The sequence below is a fragment of the Alligator sinensis genome, unplaced genomic scaffold (assembly GCF_000455745.1).
Source record: "Alligator sinensis unplaced genomic scaffold, ASM45574v1 scaffold358_1, whole genome shotgun sequence".
Lineage (NCBI taxonomy): Eukaryota > Metazoa > Chordata > Crocodylia > Alligatoridae > Alligator > Alligator sinensis.
In genome coordinates, this window is record NW_005842121.1 from 1,234,435 (window position 1) to 1,250,363 (window position 15,929).

The following is a 15,929-nucleotide window of genomic DNA, read 5'->3' on the forward strand; positions in this document are numbered from 1 at the left end:
CCCACCTCTTCCCCTATCTGCAAAAGGCACAACAGCTCTGGCAGGCGTAAGCAGGAAGATAAACAGTGCGTCACGGAAGCTGCACAGCTGGTTGCACTTTAGGGCATGACTCCAGGTGAGTACTGGATGGCAGAGCTCCGAGGAGGCCCTGCAGGCTGCAGCACTAGGCCTGCTGCATGGGCGAGCCTGTGTTGCATGTATTCAGTACAGCACAGGCGCAGCCCTGCACGTAGGGTAACGACGCCGTCTCGGACGCGCACGGGGCTGGCTGCAGGTTGAAGAACAGCAGGGGAGTAGCAGAGCCGGGATGCTCCTGCTCCGCACTACTCACCTGCACGAGCCATGGCCACACCTAGCCTGTGCCAGTGAACACACCTAAGACAGGAGCTTAGAGGGGTGCAGGACACTTGCTAATAGGGCAGCGATGCTGCACCCATTCTGGGGTAGGGCCCCAGTACTGTGTTTCAGAGGTGCTTCCACCCTGGGTTGTTGGCCCCTGTGTACGTGCCCAGAGAAAAAGCTTCAGCTGGTCGTGACTTCCTAATTCATTCCTTGCCCTTGCAGTCACCGAGGCAGTGGGGCTCCCCTGTCACTTCTGCTCTCTATCTGTAGGGCCTGGCATTGTTGGGCTTCTTCCTGGGTTGGCTGCGGTTGTGGATTGAGGGGGCAGCAAGGGCAAGCACAAGAGGCCTCCCCCAGCCCCACTTTCCCCATGTCTCAGCACTGGTTTGTCTCACTGCACAAGATGAACACCTGGGCATGGGGGCGGGGAACAGCTGACAAGCTCATGCTCGGCCATGGGGAGTCAGAAAATATCACCCCGAGACCTTCTGGCTACATTTACTCTCAGGCAATCACCTGTGGCTGCTGTAGAAAAGCAGCTGAGCGAAGCATCCCTGTTTTCCCCAGCTCTCAGATTAGCACAAGAAAGGGACCGTCCCACCAGAGTATCCGTCGCGGTGCAGCTCTCCGCCAGATGGCAGCCGCATGCCAGGCTCATCTCAGCCGCCCGACTGTCCCTCAGCACCTGCCAAGGCAAGTAAAGCAAGCGGCAGCTCTGCATCAGCCGCGCTTGAAAAACCAAATCAGTGGTTCTGCGACGCTTCTCTTGCCTAACAGCCGAATCCCAGGATGACTCCCTGAGGCTGCAGGAGACGTGGGGCCTGATGCAGCGCCCTGACCTCAGGGCTGTGGGTGCTCTTCCTGCAGCTAGTGCTGTATGGGGAGCAGAAATATTTGCTGGAGCAAGGACTTGGACCCAGATACCCCACATCCCTGCTGTGTCCTCAGGCCCGAGTCAGACTCTGCCTCTGCCACCAGAGCTGCTTCTGACCTGGGTCAGAACTGCCTGGTGCTTGGGGGACAGGCTGCAATGCCCTCCAGGAGAGGAGGGAGGGGTGGGCAGCACAACCCCTCTGACCTCAAGGGCTCAGCCCCTCGCTCTCTGGCAGCCCTGCCCTGTTTGCAGGGCCTTGCCAACTGGCTGCCTGTTTCCCTTCTGCACGACCTGCACCCCTCACCCCATCACAGGTTATGAACCACGTTCAGCAGCGACATCCAATGCCATCAGCACCGGGGCAGCCTGGTGCCTGCACAGGGCCAGCCCCCGAGCTGGTGGAACAGCAGTAGGACTCAGTCACGTGTAGGGCCAGGGGGTACAGATGTACGCAAGCACACACTAGGCCTGTGCAAAGCGGCTAGTATTTGCTTCGGATTCAGCCGATTCAGAGGACAGTGATTCAAATCGCTGTCCTGAATCGATTCGACTGAATCTCCAAATTGAACAGGTCTCATTCCCCCACCCTCCCAGCCCCATGAATGGCTGCCCTGCGTGGCCAGCCCCAGCATCCCAGCTCTTAAAAAAAGCCCTGCACTTACCAGCTCCTGCCAGGAAAAGGGGAGGGGGGGTGTCTTGTTTTTTTAAAGTGCCAGGACGCTGGGGCCGGGCAGGGCAGCTGTTGACGGGGCTGGAGGTCAGGGGGGCTGTAGTAGGCAGGAGATGAAGCCTGGCAAGGGTCCCCCCATGGTACCCTCCCATTTACCTGCAGCAAGCAGGGACTGCCTGAAATCTCTGAATCTTCCAAATCAATTTGGAAGCTTTGAATCAATTTGGGATGTTTTAATTGGTTTCCTGCTTCAATTCAGAGATTCAGCCACTGAATTAGGCTGAATCTCCTCTGAATTGAATCAGCAACTGAAGCTTCGCACAGGACTAGTTAAGCACCCCATTGGCCCTGGCAGGCGCCTGAGCTGAAGAATTGAGCACCTGCCCTGCAGGGACATGGAGGAACGCCCCCTCCCCCATGCTGGGGGCTGAGCATGGCTCCTTCCGCCCCTGCCACTCACTCCTTCAACGTGGCATGCGACTCCCAAGACAGCCGTCCCAGCCTGCCCGATGTCCCCCTGTGGCCCAGTCCCAGCAGCACTCTTCTGCACCACGGAGAGCCCCAAGCTCGCGCCCCGCCAGCCAGTGCAAGCAGCATCCTGGCCCCCGTGCTCTGCTCCCAGCCCAGAGCTCTCACTGCAGCCACCGTCTGGTTCAGTCAGGCACAGGGAGCCCCACTCTCCCCTACATACATGGTTTGGGGCAAGGATTTATTTACACATTTTACAATAAACCAAACAGAATAAAGTGCATTATTTAGAAGGCATGGCCACAGGGCAGGTCAGCACTTTGCCATTGATGTGCTGCTTTTCCCATTAGTGTTAAGGTTTTCAGGCAGCATCTGCGGGTCAAAGCCATAGCGGATGTAGCGGTAGATCTCCTCGGCCTTCTGCTGGCTGACCTGGGCGCCGGCAGCGATGTCCTTCGGTGAGCTGCAAGGTCAACGCAAAGGGGATGTCAAACACAGCGCTCTGGATGCCAGCCCATGACACGGAGGGGTCACGTGGGATCCAAGGAAGATGCTAGACAAAGCTGCAGGAGTGCAATACGAGGAGGGCACCCGAAATGCCAGGGAACCTTTCACCACCTTCTCCCCTAGGGTTACAGGGAGCGTGGCCTTATCAGGCCAAGCAAGGCCAAGGCTGAGCAGAGGGAGGGAGAGGAGCAGAAGAAGCTATAGAGGCAGAGCAGAGGCCTAGCAGGTCCAGGTTACACCCCTGAGCTGCTGAGTGGGTGAGAGGGATGCAGGGAGGGGCATGGAGCTCAATGGCAGAAAGGGAGGGGAGGCACTTGGCACAGGGGACAGCACACTGAGTTGCCTGCCTGACCCCATCCTGGAGAGATCCTGAGAGAGACAGGCAAGGCAGAGAGAGGTGAAAGCCCCAGCCAGCACAGCCCCTCAGCAATCAGGGAACGCGAGATGCACGGTGCCACCTGCCCCACCTCACCTGTTGGCCATCATCTTCACGGACCCAAAGCGGTGGCACATGTTCAGTGCAGTCAAGTGACTGATGTTGGGGATGCTCAGGTAGAACCGGAGAGCGTCCTGCTTGGGACTGCTCACCTCGGGCGGCACAGCGATGGCTGCCTTCTTCCTTCGCTCCACCAGAGCCAGGTCTTTCAGCAACTTGGCGGTTTCCTCTTGGCAGGAGCTGAAGAGGATCCTGATTCCCGCCCGGGCAAAGGCGGACAGCATGCCATCGTAGTGCTTGGTCCTGTGCAACTGGCGCAAGGCCTCTCCTGCATATTGAACAGAAGAGCTGAGAGTTTGTTTGCAAAGAGACTTTTTCTTTAACTCCTAATCGCTGAGAAGAAAAAGGCATCGGTAATGATCACTGCCCATCACCGGTTAGTGTACAACCAGAATAAGGATTCTTTCCTGGTCCAGAAAACTCAGTGTCAGGAGAGGAGGAAAAACTGCCCAATGCAAACAGCTGGGAGAGATCACTGGCAAGAAGGCTGGTTTCTGGAAAGAAGGGGATTTTAGGATGCGAGACCAAAGCCAACACGAGCTACATGAGAGGCTGGTAACTTGAATGTGCAAAACTAAGACTGGGATGAGCAGAGGGACCAAGGACTGAAGTGAGATTTCATCAGGTAAGGAGCAGGTGTCTGAAAGTATGTGATGAGCAAGAGACAAGTAGTCAATGAAGGTGGGAGCAGACAATTAACGCAGCTGGTAAGATGGCAAAGGGAGAGGATGAAAGCGAGCAGCAGGTCTGAAACACTGGCAGGAAGGGAAGGGCTGGCGGGGGCGTTACAGGAATGAACACCACATTCAGGAGAGTCAGCTGGGGGACCAGCAGTGCCTCTAAAGACAAGCTACATCCGTGCGTGACAATGTAGGATGGAGGCAGCCGAGTTCAACCCTTACGTCCAGAGTCCTTGGCCCACTCATCACAAAGGGACAGGAATCGGGAGCACTGGGCAGAGGGGGCAGGCTTACTTCATATGCACAACGAAGTGTTTGGTATCAGCTAAAACCTCGCTGCTAGGCGTCATGTAATACCTACTGGGATTAAAAACACCGCTCACGTCTCGTTTAAAAGAACACTTCAGTCTAAAATACCCTGATATGTGCTCCTATACCCCAAAGACCACACACGCTTTGTTTTGGGGAGGGCAGAACGAAGAAAAAAGATTTCCCGGAGATGTGGCTGCACAGGAGTAGGGACAGAGCCTGATCTGCAGCCAGCTCGCCCGCCCTCTCTTGCCTGCTCAGCCAGCAGCGCAACTGTGCAGCCGCACTGAACTGTAACTGGTCTCTATGGGCAGCTCTACAAATTTGGAAAAGCTAAAAGCAGGCTGCAGGGATGGGAAGTAGGAGAACAGACCAGCACTAGCTGCCAGACAGCTTAGTGGTTAGCTTGGCTAGTGGACATCAAGACTATTAAAATGGAGAGACGGTTGTTAATAACTGTGGAGTGAAGAGCAATGAACCATGAAGTCAGCCGACTCCCTCAGCTGCCTGAATAGAAATGCCACTGCTGCAGCCAGGCAGTTGGTTTTAAACTTTGGGCAGAGGGGGGACTCAAAGTGGGGTGCTTCTGTTCTGGGTAGAAAATCAGCTTTCCCCGCACATGAAACCCCCTAAAATTTGTAAGGCTAATTTTTGGGGGAAAGCTGTGCATGGTTTCCAAGTCAACACGGTACATCCAACCTATCCTCTCCAATAGAAAGCTGCATTGGCTGTTGCAGAGGGACACTGTAGTTTTCTTTTATAACTATTTAAAAAAAATCCAACTAAAGTTGGTGGCATTTTGCTTGCTTGCTTGCTTTTGTCACCACAGCAACAAGCACTGTTAAGAATAATTAAAATATATATCACCGTACCCAATCTTGTTACTTTATAAAACATTGTGAAATCCTTAAGTATAGCTCTCTTGCACTCTCTCCCTCTCTCTCTAGCAATTATCTGTCTTGAATCCAAAGGCTTCCCGTGTCCCTGTGCTGGGCACGGTACCATAGTGAATACTGACCTGCTTTAATCCTGTCCTTTTCCACAATCACACATATCCTCTCAAACATGCTCTGCAAATGCTGAATCCGCTGTATCAGTTTACTTCTGTTCGTGTTGTTCAACAGTTCCGACTGGAATTTCCTCTCCACTACCAGCCGGTTGCTGACAATGTAATCACAGCCGCCGAGAGAGCAAACCTGCACCTTTATCTCATGAACTGCCTTCAGAGAAGAAATTATTTCTGATCCGGAAGAGATCTCGCGACTGTCTACCAAAATGCAGAGCGGAGCTTCTGTCTCCAGAAGCCTGGATGAAGCAGGCATGGCAGCCGAGGACTTTCCTTTGGAAGTGGACTGGCCTGCATCAAAAGTGTTTGTGCGGAAGTTGTTTGAAGAACGCTCTACCTGCAAATGTTGAAAAGCACAACATGGCAGGCTGGTAACAGCAACATGCAACAGAAGTGTGGCACTCGATTAAAATATACCTTTGAGATGCAACAGCCTAGCCGCAACGCATTTGCTTCACCTCGACCCAGCCGTCCCTCAGAAATCACTTAGGAGAATCTTTTAAGGAGAATGAGCCATCATGTCCTAGGCATAGTTCTTTGGCATGACAGAAATTTAAATAACAAGATCAGCATCTCAAGCCTGCCTGCCTTGGGCTAATTTCCCAAATCGGTATTGAGAAGCTCAAGTAATGCCTTGAATTCCAGAAGTGCTCAGCACCAGAAATGCCAATGAAGTTAACAGTAACTGAAGGAGACTGCCTGCATGTCTATTTATGTGCCTAAATAAGGATTTAGGCCACGCAGGTCCTGACTTTGGGGCAGCATGTACACATTTTACAGGAGGTCCTACACACACACACCCTGTGCTCCCTGATGTTCCCTATTATCTGAAATATGTCCAAGATGCTCAATAACTAAGAACAGTAGGAAATCACCAGCATTTTGTCCATCCTTGACATGACTCAGACACTGCCCCCCCTGAAGGTTATGCTAGTACCTAGAAAGGCTCAACTTAACAAGAAAAGAGGGGACGCATCCATTTTACTTGCACAAGTAGATCCTGGACCGTTCCTATCCGAGTGGTTCACCACACTGAGTTCATGGTGGGTTGCTGAATTAAAGACAAGCCTCTCAGCTGTTTGCTGCGGCTTCAGCTCCCTAGGGGACCACATCTTCAATCAGCTGGAGCTCATTAGCAGTCCTGCATGACTGACTGGTGAGCAGCGCAGGTGGAAGTAGAGGCTGCAGCAAATGGGGGCACCTCTGCAGTCCTGGGCAACCACTTGCCATGGCTGTGGCAGCCCTCAGCTGGGCTGCAAGCCCTCCTCTTCACAGGGGCCCGAAGCCTAACCCAGGTTCTGCTGTAGGCTATGGCACAGGCCCCCCGTCTTCTCCCCGAAAGGCATTAGAGGTAGGGACCTCTAATTCAGGCTCCAGCAGAGGGGAAAACAGGCTCCCTGCAGGCCTGCCAGAACCAATTTCAGGCATTTTGCAGGGCAGGCTCTCCCATACCTCTAACTGGTTGAGGTTGATGGCTCTCCCATACCTCACACAGGCTGCTCTCCAGCTGTTTTCAGAAAGTAAAAGCTCAGCGTTTATTAAGCAGCAACTTTTAAGTACAGCTCAGTACTTAAACTTCTTAATGAAGCCATAATAAATAACCTTTATTAAACAGCAAAGCAAAGTGGGGCTTGGGAAAGCTGTGCCAGCTGGGGGGAAGCCCCTGCAGTGGGGGCACCCTGTGCCCCATGCCCAGCTGTGGGGGCAGGCACCTAGCATGCCTATGCCTGCAGCTCCTAGAGCCAGGGGTACTTACCTGCTCCACTCTGGGCAGGGCTTTTAAACTCCCCGCCAAAGCAGGGAATCAAACAACCTGATTGGCTGCCCCTGGAAAAGTGTAGGGCTTCCACAGTGTTTCCAGGGCACTGCTGCCTTCTGCCTCCCTGCTTCAGGTAAGGGGTTTTTGTTGGGGTTTTTTTGTTTTGTTGTTTTGGTTTGGGGGGGGGGGGGGGGGGGTTAGTTTTTTGGTTGGTGGGGGGGATTGTTTGTGTTTTTTACTTCTTCCCCACCCTCCTTCTACCCCATGGTTTCAGGTTATTTCCAGCCAAATCACAGTTTTATGGAGGCTCAGGGGAAATGCTAAAATTTCAGGCGTTCCCCTAAAATCCCCTGAAGCCCAAATTACAGTGGTCCTGGACTAGAGGACCAGCTCTCATTTGGTTCTGGCAGCAGCACTCAAAGCCACCCCCTGTCAGGATCAGGACCCAACTGCATCACGCCCCTTATGCAACTGTCACGAGGGAAAGGCCCTGGAAACAACGCGTACCTCAAGCTGAGGCTGAAGGCTCCCTTTCCCCTTCAGGGAATCAGTGGGAGTCAGCGAAGGTCTGGCTCTGCCCCGGCTCCCTGGCTGAAAGTCCAGCTCTTCAGACACCGCAGCCTTTAAGTCAAGCAGTGTCTGAGCTTTACTGTCCAGGGACTGACAAACAGGGACGTCTCTAGCAGCAACCATAAAGTGCAAAGAGGAGTCTGGAGGCAATGGCCTGGGTAGGTGAGCATTGTCCTGCTCTGTCCGGAGAGGGTCTGCTTCCACAGCCCTCGCATTACTGAGATTCGTTTCTTCTTCACTCGAGTCGTCAGGTATAATAATCCGTGAGGTTTTCTTCTTTGCCAAGGGAAGGGCACGGTTTTGTTCTGTCCTGTCCTGGTTTAGCTTCCTTCTGCGGCGAGTGAGGTATTGTTTCCTTCCACTGACACAGCTCTCATCTTTTAGAAAATCAAAATTGACACACACTTCATCCTCGCCAGAGTCACTTTTTCTGTAGCTCTCTTCCTCCTCCTCTTCAACACAGAAACTGTCTTCTAAATAAGTCTCGTCTTGCTCAGGAATCTGGAAAGAAAAAGCAGCATGCATGAAAATATGATGTAATATCACTTTAGACTTGGCGCCCCGTATGGAAGTGATGGGGAAGCATGCACATGTGCTCGATTCGTACCAACTGGAGTGTAAAACACGCTACCTAACTTTGAGTTACTTTAATTGAGGGCCAGATCTGGCAGTCCTGCATGCAAGTACCTCCCTTAGATTTAATGGGAAATGTGTATGTGCAAGGATTGCATCACCAGGCCCATTAGCAGGGGAAAACATTTAATGCAAATACTGATCATAGAATCATAGGGAAGTGGGGCTGGAAGGGACCTCCAGGGGTCATCTAGTCCAGCCACTGCCCGAAGCAGAATCATTCTTATTCAAACCATCCTATACAACCTTAATCTAAACTCATTCCATAAGACTCATCTCAACCTTGACTCAACAAAGACCTAACACCCGAACCTGCCACAGGGAAAGCGGGAACCACGGCAGCCAACGTCCTGCTTCTCTGAAATGTTGTCAATATACACTCGAGATCTCAGGTAGAGCCCATGCCCCCTGCTACAGAGGAAGGCAACCCCTCAGTCCATACCACTCTGACCATGGAGTAAAATTCCCCCTTGACCCCAGATATGGCGACTGGTCTGGCCCTGAGCAGAGGGGCAAGACAGTCTAACCAGGAACATGCAGCAGAAGCACTGGCACACCCCAATGTCCTCAAACTTGGCTGCAGCCAACACCAAATGCCTCTGAAGACAGCTTGAAAACACCCCAAAACAAGAAGGTGGGAGTGGGGAAACCAGCAAAACCCAGAAGTATGGCAAATGCTGATGAAATGTAGCATGAGAAATTAAGATCAATAGTTCTAAAGCTGCACTGTAGGCAGGCTGGCCAAATATCATTTTTCACTATATGCAGATGCCAAACAGTTTCAAATTGTTTCAGTACAGAAAAGCAGTTGTCATCTATTTTTAGTTGTAGATTCTCGGAAACCCTCCTGGCCCCCCCCACATAATACAGCCCCAAGTTTTTGCATGAAACGTAGGCCCCATCTTTTACCACATGCACCATGCAAGTTTCCCAACATGTGCAACACTGCTGCCATGGTCATTTTTCCTGTAATTTCACATTTTGCTTTCAAAATAGAATAATCCATAACTCACATTTCAATGCCCACAGGTGTAGGCAACACAAAGCAAATTCAGTAATGTAAGAGAGTTCAAAACTATCGGTCCGTATTGGATTGGCACTAATAAAAGGAAAATTGACATTATTGGCAATTGGCTTTTTTGGCCGGTGTAGCCAATAATGTCACTGATAAACACCATGTGCACATGCGCAGCCACAGCATGCACATGGCCAGGAATGCAGCCCCACAGCTTGGAGAGCAGTGTCTGGTTGGTAAGTCTCTGGGGGGTAGATTGAGGCCCCCACGGTGAGGGAGGGAGTGAAGCCAGGGCAGGTGGGGTGCAAGGCAGAGCCATGGGTAGCAGGGCAGCTCCTGCCACTGCATACACCCCTGGGGGAAGCATGGGGGCATGTGCTCCTGGTTTTGTGCATGGGGCGAGGGCGGGCTACCTGCTGTGGGCTTGGGGCTGGAGGCTGTGCCTGCCTCTTCCCGGTGGGGCTGGACCAGGGCTACACTCAGGGTGGGCAGAGGTGGGGCGGATGGCAGTGGTCCTTGGAGGAGGGAGGGGCTACAGGGTGGGCTACAGCCACCCCAAAATTCACCATAGCCACCATATAGCACCCCCTCCCAGTGCCAGCACTGCCCACCCCAAGCACAGCCCCGGCCCAGCCCCCACCGGGAAGAGGCTGGCACAGCTCCTGGCCCCGACCCTGCAGCCTCATGCATAAAGCCCACCTTTGCCCCATGCACAAATTCAGGAGGCACATGTCCCCCCCATGCCTCCTCCAGGGGTGCACGCAGTGGTGGGGAGCGAGCCGCCCTCCCTCTGTCCCCCCTCCCCCACCTCAGCTGGGCAGTGCCTGCCCCTGCCCCAGCTCCACTCCCTCCCTCACTGCACGGGCCTCCATCTGCCCCCTCTCGTGCCCCTTTCCTCCCAGAGACTGAGCAGCAGGATGCTGCTCTCCAAGCTGCCAGGCTGTATATCAGCTGCTGGATCAGTATCAGCCGATATGGCTTGTTAATAATCAGCCATTGGTATCGGCCCAAAAAATCTCTATCGGTGTGTCCCTAGTATTTAGCACACGCATTGCTATGCAGGGCCTTGGACTAGATGACTCTGACAGTATGATTCTACAATTTCAGCTCATCTCCTTCTATGACCAAGTAACAAACCGCTTAGATGTGGGAGATGCAGTTGATGTCATACACTTGGATTTTTAAAAGGCCTTCGATACGGTGTCCCACGATGCTCTTAGGAAAAAGGAAACTGAGGGACTGTGTGCTGGTAGAGTCCACGGTCAGGGGGGCTGGGAAATGGCTAAGGGGGTCGAGCCCAGAGTGTTAGTGGACGGGTCTGTATTGCCTTGGAGGGAGGTGGCCAGTGGCATCCCGCAGGGTTTGGTTCTTGGCCCCGTGCTGTTCAACATTGCACACTGGCCAACCACGATGCTCTTAGGAAAAAGGAAACTGAGGGACTGTGTGCTGGTAGAGTCCACGGTCAGGGGGGCTGGGAAATGGCTAAGGGGGTCGAGCCCAGAGTGTTAGTGGACGGGTCTGTATTGCCTTGGAGGGAGGTGGCCAGTGGCATCCCGCAGGGTTTGGTTCTTGGCCCCGTGCTGTTCAACATTGCACACTGGCCAAGTCTGCGGATGATACTAAGTTATGGGGAAAAGCGGTCATGCTAGGGGACAGGATGCAGGTCCAAGCAGACCTGGACAAGCTGGAAAGGTGGGTGGAGCAGAACTGGATTTAGTTCAATAAGGATAAATGTAGAGTGCTTCATCTAGGGAGAAGTAATCAGCAACATGCATATAGGTTAGGAGGAGATGTCCTGATGGCTGAAAGGGACCTTGGGGTTATGGTTGATCACAGGATGAACACGAGCCACCAGCATGATGTTGTAGTCAACACAGCTGACAGCACACTGGGATGCATTAACTGATGTGACATGAGCAGGGCTAAGGAAGTGATACTTCCTCTCTACTCGGTGCTGCTGAGACCCCAGCTGGAGTAGTGTGCCCAGTTCTGGGTGCTGCACTTTGAAAAAGATGTGGAGAATCCCGAAAGGGTGCAGAGAAGGGCGACAAGCATGATCAAGGGCCAGGAAAACAAACCTTATGAGGGAAGACTAAGGGATCTGGGACTGTTCAGCCTGGGGAAAAGAAGACTGAGGGGGTACTTGGTGGCTGTCTATAAGTATGTACGGGGTGAATATCGGGAGCTGGGAGAAAAAAAAACCAAACTGTTCACTAGGGCGCCCCAGGGGAGGACAAGGAGCAATGGCCATAAACTGTTAGAGAATGGTTTCAGGTTGGATGCAACGAAGAGCTTCTTTATGATAAGGGTGACCAGAACCTGAAACAGACTTCCCAAAGAGGTCATCCCAAGTCCCCAACCTTGGAAGTCTTCAAGAGGACGCTGGACAGACGCAAAAACAGTCTTGTCACTTAACGTGGAGACTCACACTTGGGGGATGTGGGTAGTAAAATAACCTATTTTCCTAGAAAAGAAATCCTCAGCCCTAATTGATGGGAATTGTCTACTTTCTGTTGCTCAGTAAGGGAGAGGATGAAATAATGACAAACACTTTCACCCCAAGTTAGTTGTTAAATTCTTTCTCCACAAAAAGTATGGAAAAATGTAACAGAAGCACGTGCCTCTGCCAGCAATCATTGTATTGATTATTTGTTCTTCATCTGAAGGTAACCACCCAAAGCTAGGACTCACTGTTCAGGCAAAGGGGTTGCAATCATGCCCACAGGAAACTGAAGACCCTGTTTCAAGTTTAAATGTGTTACACATCAGGAGGAATGTGTTCATTTTGCTTTATACCTGTGAGAAAACTGCCATATTGCTGCGTCCTTTATGCACCATCTTGTACCTATTGCCAAGAGCCGGACTCCGTACAGATTTCAAGTAAACTCCTTGCATCTCAGAGTCTGAATCAAAAACAGAGAAAGAGAGAAGTAACATTTTATTAAGTTTAACGACAGTCATTTTCCATTGGCAAAAATATACATTTCCTTTCAAGATGTCACCAAAGGAACATCCCATTGTAAAGCGGACTTCAGCTTCTCCACACTGGAGTAAAACACAAAACGTCCTCACAATATCTCCCCAAACGTTGGCATGGTGCAGGACTGGATGGATCCAGTCTCCTCCTCCATTACGAGTCTGCTATTTAATGGATTTGGCTCCCAACATGCACCACTGCTCTAGCTCTCTTTTCCACTGTGAGCCTCTCTTCCCAAATGGACACAGCCATTTGCTCCTTATGAGTCATTCTGAAAGTAGGGATGAAGTTACTGAAATCCACTATAGCATTCTGTAACTCAGGCCTGCAATGCAGGACTCCTTTTGGTTGGAGAGATTCCCAAGGTGAGGGTGAATCCATTATGCTACCCTACAGCCCTCCCTCCACACAGACGGCCTTCTAGAATCGAAGCACCCACTTATTTAACATCAGTTCACAGCTCTACTTCAACAAAAAACTCCCAGCACCTGCCCTACATGAAACAGGTTTCCATTCAAGCTCGCATGAAGATGTCACATCCCAGATATGCCCAGGAAGGACAGGAACTCCAAGGGAAATATCAGTGTGGTTCAGGAGAGACCTCAAGCTTACTTAAAATTACTACTCAGCTGGAATGACCCCTCCATACTACCACAGCAGGATTTCTCTAATGCAGATGTCAACTGGCACCAATGGCCCTCATGGAACATACACCAGAGTCAGCATGAATGCATTGCCCTCCCTGCACTCTCAAAGCAAGGCCTCTGGAAAGGGAAGAACCAGTTCACACCAGTTTTCCAGTTTCAACATGTGGGAAAAATCCTTTACCCCTGCCAAAGTCAAAAATCAGGCTAGAGCCCAAGAGAACCAGAAGGGCAAGAACAAGATTAAGGACAGTCTGGAGCAGGGAGCCAAATACTCTGGCTACTCTGCCCAAATAGCAAGTTGCATCAACTCTCCTTTTATGCTCCTTCACCAAATGGGAACCAGGCACCCGGCTCCAGCAGTCACAGGCAAGCAAGGTCCCAGAGCTTGGGGTCAAAGTCAGTTTGATGACTTCAGAATGAGGACAGAGAGAACTACTTCCAGAAGCTGAAAGCAGAGGGAGAGGGAGAAACTCATGGGAACGCTGTTTCAGCTGCATCCAGCTGAGATCTGTTTCCCCACACCCCAGCCCCTCCAACCCAAATCCCTGACAGCAAGAGGCATCATAGGGCAAAACTCTTCTAGCAGTTAGATCTCTCTCTCCCTTCCACTAGGATATCTACTTTTCTTCTCCCACTCTACTGTCCCCTCCTTTCTTCTTCGTTCCCACATTCAACAATTGGACACGATGCACTGTCTTTTTTCACACTTGTTACTTGCATTGCTTGGAAAGACTTGGTCCTCTTTCTGCAACAGATTCCATAACAGAGTGCGTCTACAAAGGTTACCGGCAAAGTCAGATCTCAGTGAGAAAACCCAGATAAAAAACCCCAAACAATAAATATTTTGAGTAGAAGCAAAGAGTGATTGTGTTAATATACCATTTAAAGCCTGCGTAATCTCTGCTTCATCATCAAGGAACTGATTGAGTGAGGAGTTTGGATCATTCTCAGAGTCAATGCTCTCGTCAGGCGAGACATCCTCTGCATCTTCTTGGGAAAGCTCAGCTTCGTCATCTAAAAATTGTCTGGCTGCGTTCTAAAGAAATCCAAACAGGCCGTTCATTTACAGTTGCAGAATTCAGAGCAAAGACGGTCATTGGCAATATAGACAAGCTCTTTTCTTAAAATCAGTTAACAGATTCAGAAGAGCCTTGGTTCTCAGACAGCCACACATTTCAAGCTTCGAACTGAAACGAAAATGCATCTCAAGGAAGAGATGCCCATGAAAAAGTTCAGTCAGTGTGTTGCAAATGAAGTTAGACTGATGTAAACCAAGATGAAAGGAGGGTTGTTTGTTATCATACCAGCGAGTCACCGAAACAGTAAGGAGATGATAGTCTCAGTTCTGCAAACTTTACAACTCGGCTGTTCGTGACACTGGGATATTTTGGGGCAGCAGAGCTGCATTTTAGTGTTCTTCCATTACTGGGGAAATGTTTTCCAAAAGGCAGTTATGTTAATATAAATGATAGTAAAGATTATATGAAACATATGTTATGTTAACACATGTTATGACACACAGTTGACCACAATACCAGTTAATGCACAGATAAGGCTTAGTTGGAGGAGAGGGGGGGGGAAAAAAAAAAAAAGACAGGAAAATTTTTGCAACATACTTCAGACAAAATTAACTTCTGCTGATTGAATTTCATCCCCAAAATATCACAGTAACAAATGCATCTTTGTAAGGGTGTTTATGTCACAATTACTCCAAAAGATTTGCTTCCCTATTAACATTTGTCATATCAAACACTGAACTGGACATTTTACTTCACTGCAGATAAATGTAATACAGTTTAGGACTAGTCCCAAATATTCAAGTACATTTCCCTGTGGATGAAGTCTTATGAAATGCATGCAAAACCTTTGGTTTTTTTGAGCTTCCCAGGGACCTTTTCTTTCAACTCCAATTCTTGTCCATCTTATGTACTTGTATACCATGTAGTGAGGCTCAGTAAAACAGATATTACTGACACTTGCCAAAGAGACTTCTGATTAAACACCTGGAGGTCAGCACTCTTCAAGAAAAGAATACTTGAAGCCACCTGCCAACATGTAGCTAATCTTAATCCTTGTTTGGGGAGGATGATTTGAGAAGAACAAGAGCAGCTCACCATGCACAAGAACACCAGACACTGCTGGTTATAGGAATGGTATTCTTTTAGAGATAAAAGGTTACCAGGTTCTTGAGTCATGTTTTCAGCTTGAAGAGTGAGCCTTCCTGGTCACCCTGGGCCTCCCAGCAAGCTTTGGATGCAATTAATCATGTGTTATTGCCTCATAATTCATCCCAGGAACTTCATGTCATTATTTCTGAGAGACCTAGAACACAGGTGCCCATACCTGGTGATGGAAAGGGGAAGTCCAAGTTATTTGGACATCTTGGGTCTACAGAGGGTCTGGACACATGAATGAGATTGCTTGTGAACATAAGAAACATCCTCTGTGCAGTTCTATCTCCTGGTTCAGGCAGCCCTTCACTTTCAGTCTCAGAAATGCTTAGCTGACGTTGTACTAGTTGTATGTACTGACTGCCCTTATTCTTCACCCCTTGAAAACAGAGACTGCGTTTACACAGTGCCACACAATGCCCTGCAGAAGAGTCCAAGCTAGCTCTGAACCTGGAAGCAGTATAAGCCATGCTCACTGAGCTGGAAGGGCTATCTACTACAACCCCCTGGACTTTTGCTAGATTTAGAGTATTGCTCCATCCATCTAATTTGTGTGGCCCCATTTCAAAAATCCTGATTCTAGGACCCAAGCTAGTGTCACTGTACTGTGCTGTGTAGACACAGAATTCATCTGGAGGTGGTAGAAGTATCTCTGCATTGTACCACATCCCCCCTTCCCATCTCCCAGGGAGGTAGAGGTATTATGTGAATAATCTCTCTTCCTCTGAATAGCTGTCCAGGACTG

The 15,929-nt window shown here is 50.3% G+C and overlaps 1 protein-coding gene across 5 annotated transcripts in view; it reads right to left on the minus strand.

The window, feature by feature from the left end:
• Nucleotides 1–2,581: 2,581 nt before the first annotated feature.
• Nucleotides 2,582–15,929, minus strand: part of FANCM (FA complementation group M) — a 94,620-nt gene continuing 81,272 nt past the window's right edge. For 4 of the 5 annotated variants that reach the window (XM_025205619.1, XM_014520491.2, XM_025205620.1 and 1 more), the window contains 6 exons: nucleotides 13,893–14,049; nucleotides 12,186–12,292; nucleotides 7,679–8,242; nucleotides 5,365–5,749; nucleotides 3,334–3,625; nucleotides 2,582–2,817 (listed from right to left, as the gene is read on the minus strand). In XM_025205619.1, the coding sequence (XP_025061404.1) occupies nucleotides 2,667–2,817; nucleotides 3,334–3,625; nucleotides 5,365–5,749; nucleotides 7,679–8,242; nucleotides 12,186–12,292; nucleotides 13,893–14,049 (1,656 nt within the window). In that variant the 3' untranslated portion in view covers nucleotides 2,582–2,666. The remainder of the gene's footprint in view (nucleotides 2,818–3,333; nucleotides 3,626–5,364; nucleotides 5,750–7,678; nucleotides 8,243–12,185; nucleotides 12,293–13,892; nucleotides 14,050–15,929) is intronic. The other variant, XM_014520492.2, reaches the window with a different exon arrangement.